This window comes from Chiloscyllium plagiosum, chromosome 5 (assembly GCF_004010195.1).
Source record: "Chiloscyllium plagiosum isolate BGI_BamShark_2017 chromosome 5, ASM401019v2, whole genome shotgun sequence".
Classification (NCBI taxonomy): Eukaryota; Metazoa; Chordata; class Chondrichthyes; order Orectolobiformes; family Hemiscylliidae; genus Chiloscyllium; species Chiloscyllium plagiosum.
The window spans coordinates 89,108,813-89,134,010 of NC_057714.1; the positions used below are offsets into that span (position 1 = coordinate 89,108,813).

Consider the following 25,198-nt stretch of genomic DNA (forward strand, 5'->3'; position numbering starts at 1 on the left):
TAAAAACGTCGATCAGTATTCAATTTAATTCTATTTCTATCAAGCCCAAATGCATATCTAGAATCAACTTGAGAGTTTTCCTTTAAACAAATTATTACTTCATAATCTAACAAGTGAGCAAAGGAGTTCATTTTGAGGTAATTGTATTAAACTGTTTATTATTTGGACATAATATTTTTAACAATTCTTCTCACTTCTCAAATAGTAATTTGTGAATAAAGACAAGTCCTCCTGTCAGAATCTGATTTTGGAATGTGTTATTTCGGTTAAAAAGTTAAATTCAAACTAGTGCAATTTCAAATTAAATCCCCATGGGGCTAAATTGAAAAGACCAGCCTCCTCCCAAAAAGGGCTCAAGTTTCATTCTGTGCCTGTTGTTTGCAATGAAGACAGGACATCAATTTGTGCCACCTGCTCATCTGAATAATCCAAACTAACTGCAACTGTTCACTGGTTGTATGCTTCAACACAGAATACAAATTTTAACTTGTTAGCACTAGTTAAATTATTGACAAGAGATGCATTGCAACTGACACTGGTGCAAACAAGCAGTCATGCAGCAACTGGATCAGACACAGAAAACAGTATAAAATCTTATGAATTCCAAACAAGCAGAAAAAGTCCTGAAGGAGGTTCTGAATCAGAGATGGTCTGCACTTGCAGGGAACCGTGGGATTCCAAACAAATGCTAAAAAAAGTGGGAACTGAAAGTCACAGGTCAATGCCACATATCAAGCCAGTGAACCTGGCAACAAGTTCAATGGCCTCAGTTACACCAGCATCAGATAGCAACCAATGTGCACATGCTTCATCTTCTCTCATATTAGGTCACTGCAAGTCTCATGTCAATATCTCAAAGCTTGCGTGGTAAGCTAGTCTACATCAACAGCCACATCAGCTATTCATATTGCACAATACTCAGCAATATATTTCCTCTCTTACACAAGTTGGATTACAAACAGAGGCAACACAGGTTACCCACAGAAGAACAAGTAAAACTACATAACGCACACCCAGTGAGAGAGAGGGCCAGCCATTATATGAACATCCACTATTGCGACCATGTGTACTAGCACACTGAAACCACTCATGTCCTCTTATGAATCCTACTCCTTATATCCCACTTTTTGTTTTCTGTTCCATAAGCTGCAAAGTGCAAGATAATACTTCCCTTTCATCTCCCTTCCTCCTCCATCACAAGATAAAAGCACAATTACAATTTTGAATTAAAACTTGCAGCAAAGATCAGGATTTTTCTCACAACTTACAAAACACAGATGCAACATCTGCACTAGGCAGGAGCAGATCAGGAGGCAACTTTGCACACAGCTTGAACAGAGAAATTGGATGAGAATTTTGAAATGGAAGCCAACAGAAAATAAAATTGATGTGGCATACAACTAAATGCTTGAAGTACTATAAGGCCTGCCAAAAGTTTTGCAGCAATCAACAGCAAGAAAGAATAGTATGATTCAGGACTTTGCATGAAGTCTGGAGACCATCTTTTGCAAATGGAAAGGTGGCTAACTCCATGTGTACACTTGTGAATGCAAATATTACAGCATCTGATGGCCTCTGTTGCAGGTTCCAGTGAAGCACAAGCTGCAAAGGATTTCAGTGCTGCAGTTTTTATGTAAGGTCAGTTTGTTACCATGAAAGCTCAGATAGCTGTGAAGTCAGATGTTCAAAGTGGCTTGCAGGGCACATCACAGAGGTTCAGCAATCTATCAAAGTACAGGAGTAGAAGTAGGCTATTCAGTCCTTTGAGCCTATTCTGCCATTCAATAATTATGGCTAATCATCCAACTCAGTAACCTGTTCCTATGTTCTCCACATACCCTTTGATCCATTCAGTCCCAAGTATTTACAATGGGATCTTGATCAGATGGGCCAATGGGTTGAGAAGTGTCAGATGGAGTTTAATTTAGATAAATGTGAGGTGTTGCATTTTGGGAAAGCAAATCTTAGCAGGACTTATACACTTAATGGTAAAGTCCTGGGGAGTATTGCTGAACAAAGAGACCTTGGAGTGCAGGTTCGTAGCTCCTTGAAAGTGGAGTCGCAAGTAGATAGGATAGTGAAGGTGGCACTTTGTATGCTTTCCTTTGGTGGTCAGATTATTGAGTATAGGAGTTGGGAGGTCATGTTGAGGCTGTACAGGACATTGGTTAGGCCACTGTTGGAACACTCTGGTAATACTGGTCTCTTTCCTATCAGAAAGATATTGTGGAACTTGAAAGGGTTCAGAAAAGATTTACAAGGATGTTGCCAGGGTTGGAAGATTTGAGCTATAGGGAGAGGCTGAACAGGCTGGGGCTGTTTTCCCTGGAGCGGAGGTGGCTGAGGGGTGACCTTATAGAGGTTTACAAAATTATGAGGGGCATGGATAGGATAAATAGACAACATCTTACCCCTGGGGTGGGGGAGTCCAGAACTAGAGAGCATAGGTTTAGAGTGAGAGGGGAAAGATATAAAAAGAGACCTAAGGAGCAACATTTTCATGCAGAGGGTGGTACGTGCTGCCAGAGGAAGTGGTGGAGGCTGGTACAATTACAACATTTAAAAGGCACTTGGATGGGTGGGTATATGAACAGGTGGGGATCGGAGGGATATGGGCCAGGTGCTGGTAGGTGGAACTAGATTGGGTTGGGATATCTGGTTGGCATGGATGAGTTGGACCGAAGAATCTGTTTCCATGCTGTACATCTCTATATCTGTCTCCTTCATGAAAACAATATTTTGGCCTCAACTATTTTGCAACAGAATTTTCCTGGCTCACCACCCTCATCTCTGTGCTAAAAGACCTACACCACTGTAGTTAGGCTATGACCCCTGGCTTTGAACATCCTTCCTGCATCTATGCTATCTATTCCTGTTAGAATTTTATAGTTTTCTAACAACATTTTCCTCCCGGGCACACCACATGCTTCTAAATTCTAGTGAATACAGTCCTAACTGATTTAATATCACACTACATGCCAATCCCAGTACCCCAGGAATCAGCATCTATGTTTCCACTTGCAGTAAGTTCAGGAAGTGGAATGAATAAAGACAGTGAGACATAGGAGCAGAAGTAAACCATTCAATAAGACCATGTGCAACCTGATGACCCTCAACTTCACTTTCCTGCCTTTTCTCTATAACTCTTGGTACCTTTACTGACCATATTGACCAGCATCCACCAACCACAAGAAATTTCTCCCACCTCTGTCTTAAATGTGTGACCCCTTATTCTGTGATTATGCCCTCTGGCCCTAGACATTTAACATCTATTGTAATCATCTTGGCCCCAGCACTAACCAGAGTGGCATTTCACTAGTTACAGGTTGTCATTTTGAAAATGTACCCTTCAGCAACATTTAAAGAAGCATTTGGATGGGTATATGAATAGAAAGGGTTTAGAGGGATATGGGCCGGGTGCTGGCAGGTGGGACTACATTGGGTGGGATATCTGGTCGGCACGGACAGGTTGGACCGAAGGGTCTGTTTCCATGCTGTACATCTCTATGACTCTATCCCAACTGTCTCTTATGTTACTTAGCCAATCCTCCATCTATGCTAATATATTACCTCAAAACACCATGGGCTCTTAGCTTTAGTAGTATTACGTTTGGTACCCTTATCAAATGCATTCTGAATATAAATTATTTCCCAGAGCAATATGGCAAAATGGTGCCATGGTCAGTGAGCAGGAAGATAACATATGGGAATGCTGATCACTGGAGAACTGGGAGCTTATTTTGTTGCTGCTCTCTGTAGAATTCATGAAGCACTTAGACAAAAAAAAACATGTCCTCCCGCCCCATGCTCCAATTACTAAATTGTTTGCCATGTGGCTGGTGACACCCTCCAAGTTACAATTCAATTAAAAAAAAGCAATCAGCAGCTAACAGACAATAATTGACCATCTTAGAATAAAACTGCTGGGAGGAGTAGGGAGTTTGTGTGGTGCAATGGCAGTGTCCCTACCTTTGAGCCAGGAGACCTGGATTCCAAGTCCCACTTGCTCCAGGAGATGTATAATATTTCTGATCACCCTGTTCAGAGGTATTTAAAACTGCTGAGAGGTAGGAAGAGAAAAGGGCAATCTTCCTGTTGTCAAACTCATTCAGCTGTAGGGGATAAAGAGGATTTAGCCCCAAAATAATACTGCTGGCATCAAATGAGAACTGTACATTACTGATGTTGCAATCTACCTGCTATGTATACTTCCACAACACATTCACTGAACTTACACCAATATGAGAAGTGAATTATGCAGCACACTAGTGTGCATGCACCATGAATGCCATTTTGGATCTCTAAGGGCACTTGCAGTACCCGAGAAATTGTCATTAATGAATCCAAATTATTGTTCTTACTCCACAACAGTACACTCATCAAAACTGACAAACACTTGCATAATTTCCATGCCTATCTATCATTAAGCACGTTCACATGGATTTGCCTTTAAGGTCAGTTTATCCAGCTCCATATTCTCACTTCCAATTAGGGTTTGCTTAATACAAAACTCCGGGGAGCATCATCTTTGTAGCCCTAAACAGACAATATTGGCAGAGATTTTGGTTCCTAGATTTATGCTGGATGTCTTATTATTCCTAGAAGGGCTTATGCCCGAAACGTCGATTCTCCTGTTCCTTGGATGCTGCCTGACCTGCTGCGCTTTTCCAGCAACACATTTTCAGTCTTATTATTCCACCATACTATACTCACTATATTGGGTGCAGAGTCCATTTATGTATTTGTCAGTTATTAAAGATCTTAGATTTCTGGATCAGACATACTACTATGTTCTCATTGTTAGTGTTTCAATCAAAATGTTAGCTGACTAATGACTAGCATCTGCCAATGTCTTCTACGGCAATCAACTACGGCATTCTGCATACTAAAAGCTGTACAACGTATTAAGTTTTATCAGAGTACAGTTTACATTGTTACTTTTCTTCAGGATAATTTAAATGAAATTATATAACATTGGGTAAAAACTTTTCAGCTTTACATTTCTATCAACTTAGCTAATTGCCTTTGCTGTACATTAACATCTCTGGATTCATCTCACTTACTCCAAACCAAGGTTACAATAAGTGTTTTTTTTCTTCTATTGTATCTGCAGTGCCAAAAGAATATATACCCTGCATGAGTAATATTAAATGTGGAATAACAGATTATTCAATTCTTTTTTATTGATATTTTATTCTTACATTAACAAATCACCCAGTCAGTAAATGTACAACATGGCCCCTACAATATAACTGGTCATACAGAAGTAGATTAGATCCCCTACAGAATGGAAACAGGCCACTTGGCCCAACAAGTCCACACCGACCCTCTAAAGAGGAACCCACCCAGACCCATTCCTCTACCCTATATTTACCCCTGACTAATGCACTTAACATTATGGGCAATTTAGCATGACTAATTCACCGGATGTGCCCATCTTTTGTATTGTGGGAGGAATGACAGCTACAAGAATGACTGTCCTTGATTAGATTAGATTCCCTGCAGTGTGGAAACAGGGCCCTTCGGCCCAACAGGTCCACACCGACCCTCTGAAGAGCAACCCACCCAGACCCATTTCCCTCAATGACGCATTTAACGCTATGGACAGTTTAGCATGGCCAATTCACCTGACCCACACATCTTTGGACATTGGGAGACGCAGACACTGGGCGAATATGTAAACACCACATAGTCAGACAGTTACCCAAGGCTGGAATTGAACCTGGGTGCCTGGTGCTGTGAGGCAGCAGTGCTAACCACTGAGCCAACGTGCTGCCTCTAAGGCTGATATAACTGGTTTAGACACAAGATCAATTTTACTTGCTGGTTCTATTAAGAACTGAAAAGGGTGATATAACTGAAGACCAGCACTGGTGAGCTAACCTTATTCAGCGCTCTTTCAAAATACAAGTAAACACTACCAGTGCTTTTAAGCAGATACTATTTACAACATTCACAGAATCAGGACAAGAGACACTAAATAAACATGTAAAGAATGAAGAAAGCAAGGGATAAAAGTATTTTGCGCTTACTCTTCAAGCTTCCAATACAATGTAATACTAATTTATCGTAGGCTCATGGAAAGCAGAGGAGAGTTGTATTCCCACAATATTTTTCATGTCAACAGTTACACGGTAGCACAAAACATGAACAATGCTGAAAGGAGAAAAAATTGCTGCAGGAGACTTGTCTGGCATTCATCAGGAATCTAATTTCAAACGATAACAAAGCAAGCTGTAAGGAAAATATGGTTCTGATTGTTTCCAAGTAAAGTGATTTCATTCTCAATAGCATTGCCTCAGCCAATGCAGATCTACAGGTTCACCGACTTGCTGAGCAATTCAAGGTGCGATTCATAGCTCCTTGAAAGTGGAGTTGCAGGTACATAGAATAGTGAAGGTGGTGTTCGGTAAGCTTGCCTTTATTGGTCAGTGCATTGAGTGTAGAAGTTGGACGCCACATTACGGCTGTGCAGGATATTGGTTGGCCACTTCTGGAATACCACATGCAATTCTGGTCTACAGGCCATAGGAGGAACGTTGTGAAACTTGAAAGTTGCCCCCTCCTCCCCGGATCCTTTTTAAATCCTTCACCCTCCCCTTAAACCTATGCTGTCTTGATTTGGACCCCCCCACCCTGGGGAAAAGACCTTGTCTACCCTCATGATTTTATAAACCTCTAGAACGTCACCCCTCAGTCACTGTGCTCCAGAGAAAACAGCTCCAGTCTATTCAGTGTCTCCTTTATAGCTTCAATCATACAGCCGTAATGTGGCGTCCACCTTCTACACTCAATGCACTGACCAATAAAGGCAAGCTTACCGAACTTACATTCTCATCCCCTACTCAGAGATCAGAGATCAATCAGAACATTCCAGTTGGAATTTGACAACTCCCTGTAGTTTAAAAAAAAATTTGCAACAGATTTGAACATTAAGGGATGATTTACATTGTTTTTTGTTTCTGGAGGTGGTCAGGTCACTGCATTGTGTCTCGAGTAGCATGTGACTGTGGCAGGGATGGCTGGAGGTTGTCTCGTGGGCATTACTGTGATGTAAAGGCTTTGTATAAAGACAGGATTATTTCCTTTATTCAGGGAGAGCTTTGACCCGACACCACAATCCCTGCGAGTTATGTTAAAAGTTCCTCTGGAACGTTTGAACAGTACTTTGCTTAATAAAATTTGGTTTCATAGAAGTTGGTATGTTGCAGTTGCATCAAGTGTGTAAGGATCTCAAGAAAAAGAACTTACCAGAGGCTGGTACAATTACAATATTTAAAAGTCAACTGGATGGCTATATGAATAGGAAGGTTTTAGATGCTAGCAAATGGGACTACATTAAGTTAGGATTTCTGGTTGGCATGGACCAAAGGATCTGTTTCAGTGTTGTATATCTGTATGACTCTAAAAGGACCAAGACCCATATGGCCTCATTTGATGACCCTTCAAAAGATATCATCCATCATTACCAGAGTTGATTCAACGATCAATGTTCCCTTCCATCCCAAATATCATGGTCAAATTCATCTGCTCATTTGTCACCATTCTTCACCGGCTTCAAAAAAAAACATGCAAGACGTGACCCTCACCAGATCCATCACAGACAACACGTGCAAACTGAGATCAAGCAAGGTGGCATCATATCAATGTCTGTCTCCACCTTCATCTCCAGGAAGCTAACCTATAACTTAGTGGGCGACACGGTGGCTAGCACTGCTGCCTCTCAGCTCCAGAGACCTGGATTCAATTCCTGCCTCTGGCGACTGTGTGGAGTTTGCACATTCTCCCCGTGTCTGCGTGGGTTTCCTCCGAGTGCTCCGGTTTCCTCCCATAATCCAAAAAAGTGTGTAGGTTAGGTGAATTGGCCACGCTAAATTGCCCGTAGTGTTAGGTAAAGGAGCAAATGTAGTGGAATGGGTCTGGGGGAGTTGCACTTTGGCGGGTCGGTGTGGGCTTGTTGGGCCGAAGGGCCTGTTTCCACACTAAGTAATCTAATCTAAACCTACAGGACGCGTAGGAAATTGTTCAATCTTCAACATTTTCAGGGCAAAACTACCTCAACTTCTGTTATTGAGCTGCAGTATGTAGACAATGGTGGCATTTTACAGAAACCGAGTGATGAGTCATTCCTGACACTTTGAGACACATCATAGAATGACCATTCCTGCTTACAACATTATCTTCAGAGTATCAAGATCCATAGTGAGCCCCTGGACAACCTCAGCAGTCTCCTCTTGATGCCACCTGCAGCAGTCTACAACTCTGGGATCAGACTGTTCCGCCACAGAACCCACCCCACCCAGAGTGAAAGCAAATCAGACCCTGTGGAACTGCCAAAGAATATTCTACATGGTCTAAACGAATGAGTTTCCAGTCAAAAGAACAATTGGAAAACAGACTCTAGAAAATAAATGGCTAAAAAGGTTCATACTATAAAAAGTAAACTGACCACCGATAGTAAGCCAGCTATTTAAATACATATATTGTTCAATCAAGTTTGAGGGCAAAATTATAAATTTCCAGTAAAATTAGAGAGTAGAAATGGGAGGAATGACCTTCACCATAGGACTGTGAATATATAAGCAGATTCCAAATAGTTAGTTGGCTGACCTGGACTCCAAATACACTTCATAAAGACATTGCTATTTACGAGCTGAAAGGAGGATAATGTAAATTTTAAATGGCACTGGTAAAATGCATATTTGGGGACATTAATGGAAGCAATCTGCATGCTCAGCAGAGGTTAAAAAGAAAGGGATTAGGGTTATGCACAATGCACTTCAAATTAGAAGCATAAAAGGCCACTTGAATGAAAAAATCTGTAGACATCTGACAGGATAGATGTGGAGAATGAGTCCTGTTGTTATGGGAGAACCTAGAACTAAGGGTTGCTGTTTAGACAGTGGCCATCCTTTTTTTAAAAAGATGGGGCGGATAGATTCTTGATGAGCAAGGGAATGAAACATTATCGGGATAGGCTGGGATGTGGAGTTGAGGCTGCAATCAGATCAGTCATGACTGATTTGAATAGCAGGGCAGGCTGCAGGGGCTGAATGGCCTACTCCTGCTTTTAATTTGGAAAATGTTTACACACTTGCTCTTATACAGCTATTCTGCTTTGGCAGACCGAGGAAGTGGCCAAGTGTGGATAGCATAAGCATAACTGGCTGAATGGCACAGATATTTGACAACTGTTAAGCTTAATAGCCTTATTTCAGAATGCTTTATGCTCAGTTCAATCACAAGTACTTGACTGTTTAGCTAAAGTTTAGATATCCAAAAGGAATAGTCACTTGAGAGGTAGGAAATCAGTCCAATCTTCATATTTTCCCGATACAGAATCAGCAGGATAGTTTCCCCGTGACATCCCCCCAAATGCTGTAGTTTGATGAGAAAAATGAAGTCTTCCTGCTCCTCTGCAAATGTTAGTGTTATGAAATATTTTATGTCTATTAGAAATGATAACCAACTTCTCAATTCAAATATCTCAAAAAACAGCAGTTCCTCAGCAATGAATTTCAATGTCAAAGTATGGATTATGCACTGAACTTCCTGGATTGAGTCTTTAAAATATTTTGTGCACAGGTCAAAGCACCCCAAACTCAATAAGACTTGGGCCACACTAAAACAAATGCACTTGTGATTGAATACATAATCTCATCCAATTCAACAATGTACAAAACAAGTCCCAAATGTCTTGAACAACAGTTGCAGTCAGCCTTTGAAAAGGTCAAGCCCCCAGCTATTGCAACTTCTTCAATGCCAGATACCTACATGTCCAATTCACAACGTCAAATTTAAAAGTTCATTTTCCACAAAATTTAATTTGGACAAAACCCAACTGTAACCATTTCCTGCGCACACACATTTCAGGTCACGTTCTTCATACAGATCTCAGTTATTCTAAAACAGTTACCCACCTCAATATGTAATCGTAGTGGTTTTTTTCCCCACTTTGATGTCAACAATGTTCCACGATTCAAGCTGAAGCCCACTTTCAATGTTGGAATGCCAATAGCTAACTATCGGCCCTAAAGTTTATCCGCAACTGCCATGCTCCAATTACTAGTGGACCTGGCTACAAATTAAATGGGTTAACAACTACTTTGCCCCTTCTATCTCACTGGCACAAAAACACTAAATCAAGACTTTGCTGCCTATAAGCTTAGAGTGCTATATTGCTAAATGTTGGAAATACTCTATTGCGTGCAATTCTGGCCTCTTTCCTATCAGAAAGATGTTGTGAAATTTGACAGGACTCAGAAAAGATTTACAAGCATGTTGCCGGGTTGGAGGATTTGTGCTATAGGGAGAGGTTGAAGAGGCTGGGCTGTTTTCCCTGGAGCGTCGGAGGCTGAGGGGTGACCTTAGAGGTTTATAAAATCATGAGGGGCATAGATAAGTTAAATAGACAAAGTCTTTTCCCTGGGGTCGGGGAGTCCAGAACTAGAGGGCATAGGTTTAGGGTGAATGTGGAAAGATATAAAAGAGACCTAAGGGGCAAACTTTTCATTCAGAGGGTGGTACGTGTATGGAATGATCTGCCAGAGGAAGTGGTAGAGGTTAGTACAATTGCAACATTTAAGAGGCATTTGGATGGGTACATGAATAGGAAGGGTTGAGGGGGATATGGGCCAGGTGCTGGCAGGTGGGACTAGATTGGGTTGGGATATCTGGTTGGCATGCACGGGTTGGACCAAAGGGACTGATTCCATGCAATACATCTCTATGACTCTTAAGTGCAACATCATGCAGTTAAAGTTCCTAGTAGGATTTGTTTCAAAAAGACAATTGCAACAGACACCACAACTTAAGCTGCAAGTAGAACCTATTCTCATGTGCACCCATTCCATCATCTATTCCTTGTTGTCTCAACCCTAACACCAAAATGCAACATACTCATCGTTTTACATGCCCCAAAAGTTGTAACCCTATCAATTATCTCAGTTGGCTGTTATTTATCTATGATGTGCTCAATGTGTAAAGCAAAGTATAGAATCTTATAACATGCAAGTACTTTCTCAAACATATGCAAGATTCTGAATCCAAGAATTAACTGCAGTCCAGCATATCTCAATTCCTACATTAAACTCAGCAGTTGAAAGTGCTATGGGTGGGGACACTACAACGTACATTGTCTTTTGAAATTTAGTACATCTGGACACAAAAAAAATCAGTTACAGACTTTGCCAACCCTTATTTCATTATGGTGGTGAGAACTACTTCTGTTGTAAGGAGTTAAGAAAATAGAACGTCATCAGAATAGAAGTCAAGGACCACTGCAGAAAATAACAAACAGCAGTGACACTATTTTGCACATCATTAAGTTATCATTAGATAAATTTGATATAAAATCCAATCATACACAATGCATATACATAAAAATATCAAATTGAGCCAGACTTTGGTGGTGGGCAAGTTGTTGGAAGTGATTTTTAAGAATAGGATTTATATGCATTTGGAGAGGCAATGAATGATTAGGGACAGTCAATACGGTTTTGTGCAAGGAAAATCATGTCTCACAAACCTGAGTTTTTTTAAGGAAGTAACGATGATTGATGAGGGCACAGTAATAGACATTATTTACTTGTAATTTATTAAAGCTGAAAAGATTCCTCAAGGTTGACTAATTAGAAAAGTTGATCACATGGGTTTTAAGATGATACAAAATTGGCTTAATAGGAGTGTGTGATGTTGGAGGGCTGTTTTTCAGGACTTAGAGGCCAGTTATCAGGAGTGTTCCACAGGAATGGTGCTAGATCCATTTTTGTTTGTCATTTATATAAATAACTTAGATGAGAATATTAAGTTTGTGGATGACACCAAAATTGGTGGTACAGTGGACAGTGAAGGTAATTAAGATTTAAAAACATCTTGATCAGTTGGATCAATGGGCTGAGTGGCATATGGAGTTCAATCTGAATAAATGAGAGGTACTGCATTTTGGTAAAAACAAGTACAAGACTTATTCAATTAAAAGTAGGACCTTGGGTAGTGCTGTAGAAGAGAGAAACCTATGGTTTCAGTTAGATAGTTCTTTGAAGTTTGCATCACATGTAGGCAGGGTGGTTAAGAAGGCATTTAGCACTCTTGCTTCATTACTCAGTCATTTTGGAGTATAGGAGTTGAGGTTGTACATGTTGGTGTGTCCTCTTCTGGAGTTGTGTCCAGTTCTGGTTGCTCTGTCATAGGAAGGAAAATAAGCTGGAGAGGGTTCAAAAGAAATTTACCACAACATGGCTTGGAATGAAAAGTCGGAGTTATAGGGAGAGGCTGGATTTTTCTTTCACTGGAGCAGAGGAGGTTGAGGCCCTTAGAGGATTATAAAATCATGAGGGGTATAGATAACAAATGGTAAGTGTGTTTTCCCCTGGGGTGGGGGATTTCAGGACTAGAGACCTGTTTTAAGGTAAGAGAAAGATTTTAAAAAGACTTGAGTTTTTTTTTAAAAACAGTGATTCATTTATAGAACAAACTGCAAGAAGGGGTGATGCAGGTACATTTACAGCGTTTAAACATCTGGTTAAGTACATCAATAAGAAATGTTTAGAGGGCTACAGACCAAGTGCATGCAGTGGGGCTAGTTTTGTATGGGAACACAGTCAGTATAGACTGAAAATCGGGTTCCCCATTGTAGGACTCTAACTGCACTTCAAACCTCTTAGAAAAGAAAGAAAATCTGTTAATTTCCAAGGGCCAACCTTGGCTTAGTATTAGCACTCTTATTTCTGATTTCAAAACAAACTAGGATTCAGCAACAGTACTGAGGGAACAATGCACGACTTCTAAATGAGATACTAAAGTTCTCCTCTCATTCACAGTTGGACATGAGGGCTAGGAATTTCTTATTGTGTAGTGACAATATTTATTTAATAATAAATACAAATCAGCATTAATCAGCTGATCATTGATAATGGTATAAAAAAGTTCTCATTTGCATAGCACTCTTCCTCAACCTCTGGAAATCCCAAAGCACTGTAATGTTAATTATTTTGAGATACTGTCATCATTGTTGAGATGTGGGACCCTGCGATGCAATAAGATCATTAAATTACAGTAATTTTCTTTTTATTGCAAACAGTGACAACGCTTCGAGATCATTGAAATGTCTCATTATTGCAAAGGAGCTACAGAGATAAAAGTTCTCCATTTCTTCAGATTTCCTTAATCTTTATGGCGCTTTGCAACTTCTTTTCCAGCCCCAACCCCATGCAAGTAACATTCCTAACCAGGTGCAACAAATATTAGTTCTATTGTTTGTTGACACTAATGGTCAGAAAATATGCTAAGTGACTAAGTACTTCATAATAAAACCAAATTTCAATTCCATTATAATTTGTTTCAGCTATTTGAGAGAAATATTGACTTTATGCAAATATACGCTTACAAAATATGCACTTTACTCAAAATTTTGACTCTCTCCAAACTAAAAAGGTAGTGCCAAATTTTATTCACTAAAAATGTACTTTTCATTCATGTTTTATTCAGCATAACATTTTTAATTGAGCAGTATGTCATATAAAGCTTTATGCTTTGTTGAATACAACAATGGGGAAATAGGTTTTAGATGTGTATTTTGAGTCACCAAATCTTCGTGGTGCAAAAAGTGGGTTGCCCCCCACCATGCAAATTTAACTTTCTCCCTCATCACAGAAAGCTTAGGAATATATTTAGTTTGTAAATACATTAAGCATCACAGTAAAACCAAATACCTGAACAAAAGTTGAAAAGGGACAAATGTGAGACCAAGAAAGCCATACACTGAAAATGTTAACAAAGTTACATGCTCCATTACATTATTATGAAATTTGTAAGTGAAATGCACAGAAAAATTTTAGATTACTGGTTGACGCTTACAATAGTACTTGGACAGTCATTTGTCTAGATAACAGGGAAACAGAGCTGATAAATTTAGTGCCATATTAGCCCAATACGCATATGTGAGTATATTTCTGTTTCTGGGTCGCAAATCTTCTTTAGTACCTATCTATCTATGCTATTATGTAAAATTAACTGGGCAAAATTCTATAAAGAAACAACATGTACCAAAGTCTGTTTGTTGCAATGAAAAACTAAGAAAGAAAGCACACAAGTCTTCAAAAATCCCCAGTGCATAAGTGTGTTTTAAAATATAAACATCTGCTTCTCCACAGAACCCCCATTCTTTCTCCCAACTACACAAGGGCATGTCATACCTACTTGCAAAATGAACATATGCACCATCATTCCAACCTACCATATCATGAAGAACCATTTGGATTAAATGAAAAGTGATGTGGAGAGGAAACAAAACTGATGCACCAGATCAAATGTATTCTAATAGAGAATAAGTTCAGTAAAGTACTACACAGTTTCTTTATAAGTTGGTCTCTCCTGTCAAGAAATAGTGTTATAATAACTGCTGAGCTGTTTAAAAATAAGCATTTGCATCACAACTAGGCTATAATTGCAATGGGCAACACTTACATAAAGTCCAGGTGAGATTTCTGTTACAAGTGCATTCAGTGTCATCCCATTATATAGTGTTGTCGAAACTTACTTTGACAAGTACTATGTTGTGATCCATCCCAGGAATTCTCAAACTCCAATATGTGCAAATGACAAACTGGGCTGACTGTGCATGTGCAACTAGAAAATATACAGTGTTCACTTTCTACTCCAAGTAGTAAATTTGTCACACTGTTTTCTTCAGTACTGCAATTAGCTGAAGATCACACATGCAAGTACATGCATAATAAACTTTATGTGGGTAAGCGAGTTCAAGGAGAATGGACAAGATGCATAGTGGAGACTTTATTGTATATTACCCTTCTCTCAAATTTTCCCAATCCCCCCAAAAAATGCTTATTCCAAACCATTTTCAGCTCCAGTTGGTGTTTCTGTGCAGAAGAAATGGATCTCAGTCTGTTAAATAACTGACGTGTCAATACATCTAACAATGCACAATTCTGCTTTCATCGCTATACTCAACTGTGAAACAAGTATACTTATAATTGAGAACTTTGCAAATGTATATCATCCCTGTTAAGACTAATTCTAGATGTCCGACAACTGTATGGTTATTTAACATTCATCATGATGCATAACCAACTACAATCTCATTGATCATCTATTAGTGCACTAAGTTTTTAAAATTGTGCAAAGGTTATGAAATCAACTCCAAAATATAAACCCCTTAGTTTTATGCAATCGCATAAGGTTAAAAGTGGTGACTGGAAAAATTCAAATGGCAATTAGTTACAAAACATCTTCTCCCATGTGGCTTTAAATTCCCACCACAGTCGTTGCATATTTTCAGAATGTAACAGGCAAGTCCCTGGCACTTTACAATCTTTAAATTATAAATCACTAAGCTGTCTAAAGAGCTGAAATGTAGAAGGAGTCAGCAACCAGTCAGTCAATTTGCCAATGGTAGGTAAAAACACATGGGACACTATCCTCTGACAACACTCAAGAAACCTGACAGTAATCAGGGCAAAGCAACCTGCTTGATTGGTACCACATCCACAAACTGCCACTTCACCACTACTCAGAACAGAAATGTACATCACCTAAAAGATGCACTGCAGAAGTTCTCCAAGAATGGATAGTCAGCACCTTCGAAACCATGACCACTACCATCTGAAAGGATAAAGGGAGCAGATAATGGGAACACAACCACATGCAAGTTCCCCTCCAAGTCAAATCACCATCTTGACATGAAAATATATTGTCATTCTTTCATTATTGCTGTTGGATAGGGAATTCCAGGATTGTGACCCAGCATTTGAATCTAACAAGAACACATTGTCTACAGTAATTCAAGGTGGGCAGCTCATCACCTCCTTCAAAAGGCAACTAGGGATGGACCAGTCAGTTACACCCACATCCTACAAGTGAATTAAAAGAAAAATTAAAATCAAGAGACATGCAAGCTTTAAATGAAAAATCCAGAAGTAAAACAGTCATAGGTTTTGGTGCAAAATGAATTGATTGTACTAACTTTTTAATACACAAGTTGAATTTATACGTTCTTTGAGTTCAGTTATTTTTAATACTTCAGACACAAGTTAGCTGTCCCAATACATCCAGCTTTCTGAAGGGAAGTGGCCATAAAATTATTTGACAAGACTAAGGATTAGAAAGAATATTTCTAATTGTTAATCTAGTGAACCTTTAAATCTCCAACAAATTGCTAAAGGCAAATTCAAAATGGACTATACAATTCAGAATCTAATCTGCAAGAGAAATCAGATAATTTCATAATGGTCAAGCATTACTAAAGTTCTCTCTACTTTAGACTGTTAATTCAAACAATTATTAAAAATCGGGGGGGGGGAGAGGAAGAGGAGCAAAGGAGGAGGAGAAGGATGAGGATGTTGCCCCTCCACAGGCCCTCCAACAACCAAATTTCTGAATTTTTGTTACTCGTCAAACGAAGTTTCAAAAACACTACATAATGGAATGACACTTCATACACTTGTTATAAAAACCTCACCTGGACCTTACTTAAGTGTTGCCCATTGCAATTATAGCCTAATTGTGATGCAACTGTCAGTTTTTAAACAGCACAGCAGTTATGACAGTGGAGTATTGTGCAACAGAAGAAACAAACTTAAAGAAGAATCGCGACATATTCACAAATCCCAAAAGCAGCATACTGGGACCATAACAATTTAAACCAGTTAGTTCAGCGTACCAAAATGTTTATTTGGTTTATATCTATACCTTAAATGAGGTCATCTAATTATGGATTTGCCTGCAATTCAAAAAAATTTGACAAGCAACAGAAAAATTTTGGTATCAATTTTTAAAACAAGCCCCATTTCAGGCCACTGACATTGAAAACTGAACCAAGTTAAATTGCTATCGAGCACTGAAACAATATTAGAATAAGCAACAAGATTATTTGTACCTAGTTAGGCAAACATGAGGACCACATTTCTAAGTGTTAGTCCCAGCTCAAGTGGCAGCACATTAACTGTGACCCGTTCCATACATGCACAACCTTCTGAAAAAGTTGACCTTTTCTAGCTTTTGCCTCACCTCAAAACTATGCTCTCTAGTTTTTGACTCCCCTACCCTGGGGGGAAAAAAAAACACTTTGGCTATTCATCATATCCAGCATCTCTATGACTCTATAAACAGTACTCCAAAGTGTCACTGCAGAAGTGAGAGTGGAGAAGCTCAGGTGACACTCCAGTGCAGAAATAACTGCCCTCTCAGGTACAATAAATTACATGGTCTCTCAAGGATTCAGGATTCTAGAAAGCCAATTAAACTATTTGAGGATGTTGGCTGACATATAAACATTTGCCAACGCAGGAAGCGAGATCCTCCCATCCCATCCTCCATCAATGCCGAATAATTCTTTACATGTAGCCTAGAATTCATGTGCAAGTCTGATTTTAGGTTTAACATGAAAAATCTGGCACATCCACCTAAAACAGTGTTGCACCCTTAATACTGCAATGAAAGGTAATAAATCACAATAAATATTCTCATGTAGAACTTCACTAAAGCCTATCGACTTAGACAAAAAGTGGTGCAACTAATGCATGCCCAAGATCCAAAATAAAAACATTTTCCCTTGCTTATGAATAATTATTCTCAAAATCACTGAAACATTAAGGTCAGTATTGCCCCTTGTATGAGACTGTTGCTAGTGTTCCTCTACATTTGAAAACCTTTGTAATGCATTACTTTTCAAAGGCTGAAATGGAAAACACCAGTGCCACGTAGATTAATCATATTTTTCAGCATCTGATTTATGAAGCAAAGTACGTTAGAATTATTTGGAAAACTAAAATCCTAACCTGATAACTAAACTTAGTTTGCGATTGTATCGTAGGGCGTTTATTGTTAATGTTACTATAATATGATTATTTCTACTTTTCTGTACTCATAACTTTTTTGTAAAACAGTAAAACTTTCAATGAATATATATGAAAAAAACCTAGTTTCCTCGAAAAGGAGAATGGGTCTAGGTGGGTTATTCCCCAGAGAGTCAGTGTGGATTTGTTGGGCCAAATGACCTGTTTCCACACTGTAGAGATTCTATGAATGAATGAAAAATAAACTAAGGAAGACATCACCATTACTATAAAATGAAATGAATAACTACTGAGAAAGAAAAGTGAAAAACTACGTGAAATGAAATAGCACTAGATATCCACAAATAATCCACAAACAGTACTCTAGTTGGAGGAGAAAGTCAGGACTGCAGATGCTGGAGAGCAGAGCTGAAAATGTGTTGCTGGAAAAGAGCAGGAGGTCAGGCAGCACCCAAGGAGCAGGAGAATCAACGTTTCGGGCATGAGCCCTTCTTCAGGAATGAGGAAAGTGTGTCCAGCAGGCTAAGATAAAAGGTAGGGAGGAGGGACTTGGACCATAGTAACATGACGGTTGGAGGAAGAGCACCTCATCTTCCGCCTAGGAACCCTCCAACCACAAGGGATGAACTCGGATTTCACCAGTTTCCTCATTTCCCCTCCCCCCACCTTGTCTCAATCAAATCCCTCGAACTCAGCACCGCCGTCCTAACCTGCAATCTTCTTCCTTACCTCTCCGCCCTCACCCCGGCCTATCACCCTCACCTTGACCTCCTTCCACCTATCGCATTTCCAATGCCCCTCCCCCCTACCTTTTATCTTAGCCTTTCCTCATTCCTGAAGAAGGGCTCATGCCCGAAACGTCAATTCTCCTTCCCCTTGGATGCTGCCTGACCTGCGACGCTTTTCCAGCAACACATTTTCAGCTCAGTACTCTAGTTGGGCAGAGTTGAAATGATTTCCGTGGTGTTGTTTTGTCTGCAATCCATACTTTTGTTACACTGATGAACATCCAGACTGTCATCTTAAGTATAGCCTAAATGCTTTTTATTTCTTTGTCGTCAAGAAGTTCATTCAAACTGGGAACAGTGTAATTTTGTCTTGCCCATGTGTTGAAAATATTTTGAACACCCAACAAGCTGCATACTGATGATAACAGCAACTTCAGAAATTCACACAAGTACACTCAATTGATTATAACTGATTTGGCTTACGGTTCATTGCTACCAAATCAGCAAAGTTAGGTAATAGCAATTAAGGGATACATTGCTCCTCTCTTTAGATTAGGTTAGGTTAATGGCAAGTTCCAGCAACTTCACATTTTTGACATTAACAGAATCCTGTGGCATTACATATTCACATAATAAACCAGCCCTGACTTTAATCTAACATCTTGCCTGACAATTTCAGTATACCTAATAATAATCAAACCATAACTACAATACTGAATCTTGGTCAGAGACTATGATTTTCACTGACAGCCTCACCACTATAACCATTAGTGTAACATTTTGCTTTTAAAGGTCACTATTCAGGAGATTTTCCCAAAACATCAAAACACGGCGATATTCAACCTCTAGAATTCTTATAAGCAATACTATCAAGTGTAAATTAAGAAAAAAAACTTAATTTTGCATGTCGTCCAAAAGACTACCATTCAAACTGACTGTAGATGTGACGGACACGGCACAAAACATACGACTACATACGGCTATAACTAATGGTTTCTGCACGGACTTAGTTATAGTAGTAATTTGCAATACAAGGAAGAGTTTCCCCGCTGGTCCACGCTAGGGCACTGCACAACAGGTCATAACTCGTGCACGTGCTGAGACTAAAAACAGTGATACTTCCACAATGGTCTCTGTTCAGTGACACGTAGTGAAGGACCATGTTGCAAATCAACTTATGCACTGAGCGTACAAAAGAAAAGAAAAGCGAAGAAAAACAATGCCCATATATTGCAGAGACCTGGAACTGAGTGAAGTACTGACTCGTCTACGGTACAACACCACCCCCCAAAACCAAAAAAAATTCAGGCTCTCTAGCGCCACTCTCCTACTGGAGTTAGCAGTTGCTAAGCTCGGGCCCAACCCAGAGAGATACACAACAAAATGGCTGCCTCGGCAGTCACGTGATCTTTTGTACACCGAGGGGATAAAAATAATATCTTTCATATACAAGGAACAATATACTTGTTTCCTCCACCCGCTCGGCGACCGGTGGAACAAAATCGACGTGACGGTACCATCGATTGTTTTTCGAATAATAAAAAGAAACAAGAAGGACGGCCTTCCTCCAGAGCGGAGGGATAAAGTGTGGGTGGTTCCGGGAGCCCCGTCTCTCCGTTTCCGCGGCCCGGCCCCATGTTTGGGAGGAAGCGAGCGAGAGCCGTGTAATGGCGGCCGCGCAACCTGCGCACACAGGCAACACCTCCCAGCAACCCAACACTATCCACCACCCCCCTTCCCCCCCAAACCGACCGCGGCCAACAAACACGTCCGAATAAAATTAATTTTTAAAACACTTTGTCCAAAAATGAACGGACATGTTAAAAAAAAACACACTCGTCCAAACCCGCCCCGTGTACACCTACCGATTCCTCCTCCTTCTCCATCCCCGTGGGCATCTGGGGCACCGCTCGGTTGATGGAGGCATATTCATGCAGATCCGGCAAATCCTCGCACCGATACACGGGCAGGGGTTTCGATGCATCGAGCGCCCTTGCCCGAAACGACAGTTTGCTCATTATTCTCGGCTCTCCCTCGGTTTGTATGTGCGTGTTCGCGGCGGATTAGAAACCCAAACACCACCGCGGGAGAGAGAGAGAGGAAGGAGGGGGGGGGGGGGGGGGTTGTAGTTGGAAGGAAATATATAAATATATATATAATGCGTTTTTTTTAGTCGCTGATGAAATGTTGACGCCTACACCCGGTAAAACCTACACGGAGCCGCCCGGAACCTATCATGGATGAGAGACTGGAGCTCCTAGTTCCATTCCATGAAGAAAAAACGGGGGTTGGAAGCGGAAGAAAGGCGGTTTTTCCCCCGGTCCGTTTAGGTTCCTTTTGTCGACTTCAATACGCCATGGCCAACATGGCGGTCATTAAAGTCCAGCCATCCCACAATGCACAGCAACAGGGACGAGGCTCGGCCGAGCTGCGCGCGCAATCCCCACCCCCTCCCATCAACCGGCCGGCGGTCGGTTGGTACGGCAGGAGGATGTTGCTGCTGCTGCGGGCTGGATTTATATGAAGGATTATTATTTTCTCTCCCCGCCTGACTGCAAGTCAACCAGCCCACCCTTCGCTTTTGTATGAAATTCTGTATAAAACCCTCATCTCCGATTCTCCTCCTACCTTTGCCAAATCTTTTCGAATTCTCCTCACCCCCCCCCACCCGTTTTTACCATCGGCTCCACGGAAAACGAAAACTCCGCTTTCGATCGGAGACTGTGTTTTTGGCTCGTTTTTATTTCTAAATGCGAGATCCTTATCACGACGACTGACCGTTTTCTTTTCACTTCTCACTTTTTTTCCCCCCCTCGTTCGCTTCCTAATTCAACTACGCCACAACATGGATACCCTCAGTCACAACAACTTTGGAAGAAGCTGTTGGAAACGGCGCCCTCTATAACAACAAAGTGCCAGCGCTTGGGTTTTTTTTTGTAAATGGTCTGTTGGGAAAAGGGGAAATGTCACATGTCTTATACAATAATAACTACAGTTCAAAACTCAATGGGCAGGTTGTAATCTGTCACAGGGTATTGCGCAACTCGGAGTAAACAATTGCAAGGCTTGTTTATTTGTACTGCCGAAAGACAGTAAGGTTACTTCTCAAATCAAAAAAAAGGGATGTTCTGTACAAGGCAAATCTGATAACCTGAATAACCAAATTAAATAAGTCAATGCCCACAAAAGTAGATTTTGGTTTTAGAATTCATCCTAGCACAAAAGTTTGACCATTTTAAAAATTATTCTGAAATATTTCACCATGCACAATTAGACAAATTGACATTTTAACAAAATCCAAAAACAATGCCGCTCAGTAATTTACTATTCTTTATTTAAGGCAAAGATAGGTAGATTCTTGTTAAGCAAAAGGGTTGCATTGCTGTCAGATAGATGGCAGATTTGGGATCACAATGAGATCGGTGATTTTATTGAATGGTGGGGCAGGTTGGAGGGGCTGAATGTCCTACTTCTAGTTTGTATGATTCCACACCAATATGCAATTTTATTTTTAAAAGTTCAAAGTGTCATTTTGTAAAGTGTAGAATTTAGGGTACTAATCAACATTTTTGGTGTAACACCAATCAAACGTTTACGTACAAAATAATTAAAAGGCATGTCAAAAGTTATGATTTGCTGGTGAAAAATGGAAAAACTCAGTTCATATGGTATTTCTACATAAAAACATGCAGACAATTTAAACTACCTATAACTAATAAAAAATCCAAAGTCTGTTCTGGAAATCAGTAATGAACATCAGTAAGGTTTTATCAGATTGGACTGATACAGAAGTATTCTGAATATTTAATTTCAATTTGCTCCAATATTTCATATACAAGCTAATCTTATTTTGCAGTTTGTTATCTAGTAACTCTTTCACAATAGTTTGTACAACATTGGCAGCATAAACTCATTGCAAAAATAGCTCCAATGTGCTTAACATATAAATATAGAAAGCAGCATTTTACTGACATTGAATTGGTTGTAATACCTTAAGTGATTCATTGTTTAATGCACCATCAGTTTACATTCAGTCAGCAACAAATTGATGGAAGGGATCATCAACAACACTATCCAACAGCACTCACTTTCCAATAATCTACTCACTGATAAGAGCTTGTGTCCTGCCAGGAACTGAACTCTAGATTTAATAGTCTTTGCCAAACATGGATCAAGAGCTGAATTCCAGGTGAGGTGAAAATGACTGCCCTTGATATCAAGGCAAGATTTGACCAACATGACACCAGGGTCTCAGTAAAACTGAAGAAGTCAACAGGAATTAGGGAGAAAACTATCCAATAACTGGTTAAATTTTGCAGAAAGGAAGATAGTATGATTTCAACTCTATTCTGTCTGGAAACAGGCCCTTCGGCCCAACAAGTACACACAGACTATCCAAAGAACATCCCACCCAGACCCATTCCCCTCTCTCCACAATCCCTGCAACTCCCATGGCCAAGCTACACATCCCTGGACACAGTAGGCAATTTAGCATTGCCAATCCACCTAATCTGCACATTTTTGAACTGTGGGAGGAAACCGGAGCGCCTGGAGGATACCCATGCAGACACAGAATGTCTGCGCTTGCACAGTCATCGAACTGTGGAATTGAACTTGGGTCTCTGGTGCTGTGAGGCAGCATTGCTAACCACTGAGCCAACATGCTACCAATATGAATCAGGTCGGACTTCACTGAATTAAATTTCATCTGCCAGTTTCCTAGCCATTCCATCAAACTCTTTCTGTCTTTTTGAAGTTCTACAGTATTCTCCTCACTGTTCAGAATACTTCCAATTAACATTAATGATTAAGATGAAGGAACTAAGGGCACTGTGTTAACTGCAAACTTAACAATAATGATAGGTGGAGGAGAGGTAGTGTTGAGGAAGCGGGAAGCCTGCAGAAGGACTTTGACAGGTTTGCAGAGTGGGCAAAGAAGTGGTAGATAGAATACAATGTGAGAAAGTGTGAGGTTTTGCTCTTTATTAAGAGGCATACACTATTTCTCTTAAGATTAACATGCAAGTTCAGTTGGTAGCTAGGAAGCTAAATGCAATGATTGTATTCTCGCCCTCTTGAAATGAATGCTAAGAGCAGGAATAAACTGCTAAGGTTCAGGTTCGACAACATTTGGAATATGGAGAATAGTTGTGGGCCCGGTATCTAAGGAAGGATATGCTGGCCTTGGAGGGTGTCCATAGGAGGTTCACAAGAATGATGCTGGGAAAGAAGGGCTTGTCACGTGAGGAGCAGTTGAGGATTCTGGGTCTGTACTCTGAGGAGGGTAGTAGGATGTGTGGGGGGAAATCACAATGAAACTTAAAGAATATTGAGAGGTCCAGAAAGGGTGGTTGTGGAGAGGATGTTTCTATAATCATAGAATTCCCACAATTTAGAACGAAACCATTTGGCCCATTGAGTTCCCACCAATCCCCTGAAAAGCATCCCAACCAGACCCACACCCCTATTCTACTCGGGCTCTAGGGCACAGCGTCAGAGTGAAGAGGAAACCCTTTTGAACAGGGATGAGGAGGAATTTCTCAGCCAGAGGGTGGTACATCTGTGGAATTCATCACAACCTTATGCGACATTGGCCACGTCATTGAGTGTATTTATGATAGAGATAAATAGATTCCTGATGAAGAGCTTGAAACATCGATTCTCCTGCTCCTCGGATGCTGCCTGACAGTCTGTGCTTTGCCAGCACCATACCTTTTGACATAGATTCTAGATTAGTAAGCAGATCAAGGGAAGAAGGCAGGAGAATGGGGTTGAGAAACATATCAGCCATGTTTGAATGGCAGAGCTGACTCAAATGAACTAAATGGCCTAATTCTGCTCCTATCTTATGGTATAACACAGATTCCTCGAGAGTCCAGCCATAAATCTTGCTGCAGTCAGAAAAACATCCATTGAATATTAATATTTCCCATTGCTCAGCTATTTTCAGATCTATGTGTTACTATTCCTTTTACTCTAAGAGCGGGCGGCACAGTGGTTAGCACTACTGCTCACAGCACCAGAGACCCGGGTTCAATTCCCGCCTCAGGCAACTGTCTGCGTGGGTTTCCTCTGGGTACTCCGGTATCCTCCCACAGTCCAAAAATGTGCAGGTTAGGTGAATTGGCCATGCTAAATTGCCCGTAGTGTTAGGTGTAGGGGAATGGGTCTGGGTGGTTTGATCTTCAGAGGGTCGGTGTGGACTTGTTGGGCTGAAGGGCCTGTTTCCACACTAAGTAATCTAAGCTGAAACTTTGTTCATAAGTCTGGCATTGTGGCACTGTCTCAAATGTCTCTGGACATCCACTTGTGCCACATCAACAGCATTATCCTCACTGACCTGCTCAACTACCTTTTCAAAAAACAAAGTCTAACATTAGTTAAGCAAAGCTATCCCTTAACAAATCCATGCTGGCATTTCTTAATCCAAATTCCCCAAGAGATTTTTGTCTTGAATTATTGTTTCTAGAAGCTGTGCCACCAACATGATTAGACTAATAGGCATACAGTTTCTGAACTCACCTTTACGGTTTTTTTAAAAAAAACAAGTTGCAATTAGTTTGTCCTCTGGCATCACCTAGGTCTAAAATGGACTGGAAAATTATGGCCAATATCTCAAATTTCTACACTCACTTCCCTTGGTGTCTTTGGATGTCT

The 25,198-nt window shown here is 40.4% G+C and overlaps 1 protein-coding gene across 3 annotated transcripts in view; it reads right to left on the reverse strand.

Annotated features, from left to right (window-relative positions):
- LOC122550081 (enhancer of polycomb homolog 1-like) overlaps positions 1-25,198 on the reverse strand; it is a 250,940-nt gene that overhangs the window by 113,553 nt on the left and 112,189 nt on the right. Inside the window, exon 1 of one of the 3 annotated variants that reach the window (XM_043690605.1) lies at positions 20,407-20,974. The exons of 1 other annotated variant lie outside the window; for it this stretch is intronic. In XM_043690605.1, the coding sequence (XP_043546540.1) occupies positions 20,407-20,559 (153 nt within the window). In that variant the 5' untranslated portion in view covers positions 20,560-20,974. Of the gene's footprint in view, positions 1-20,406; positions 20,978-25,198 lie in introns of those variants that run through there. One more of the 3 variants, XM_043690606.1, reaches the window with a different exon arrangement.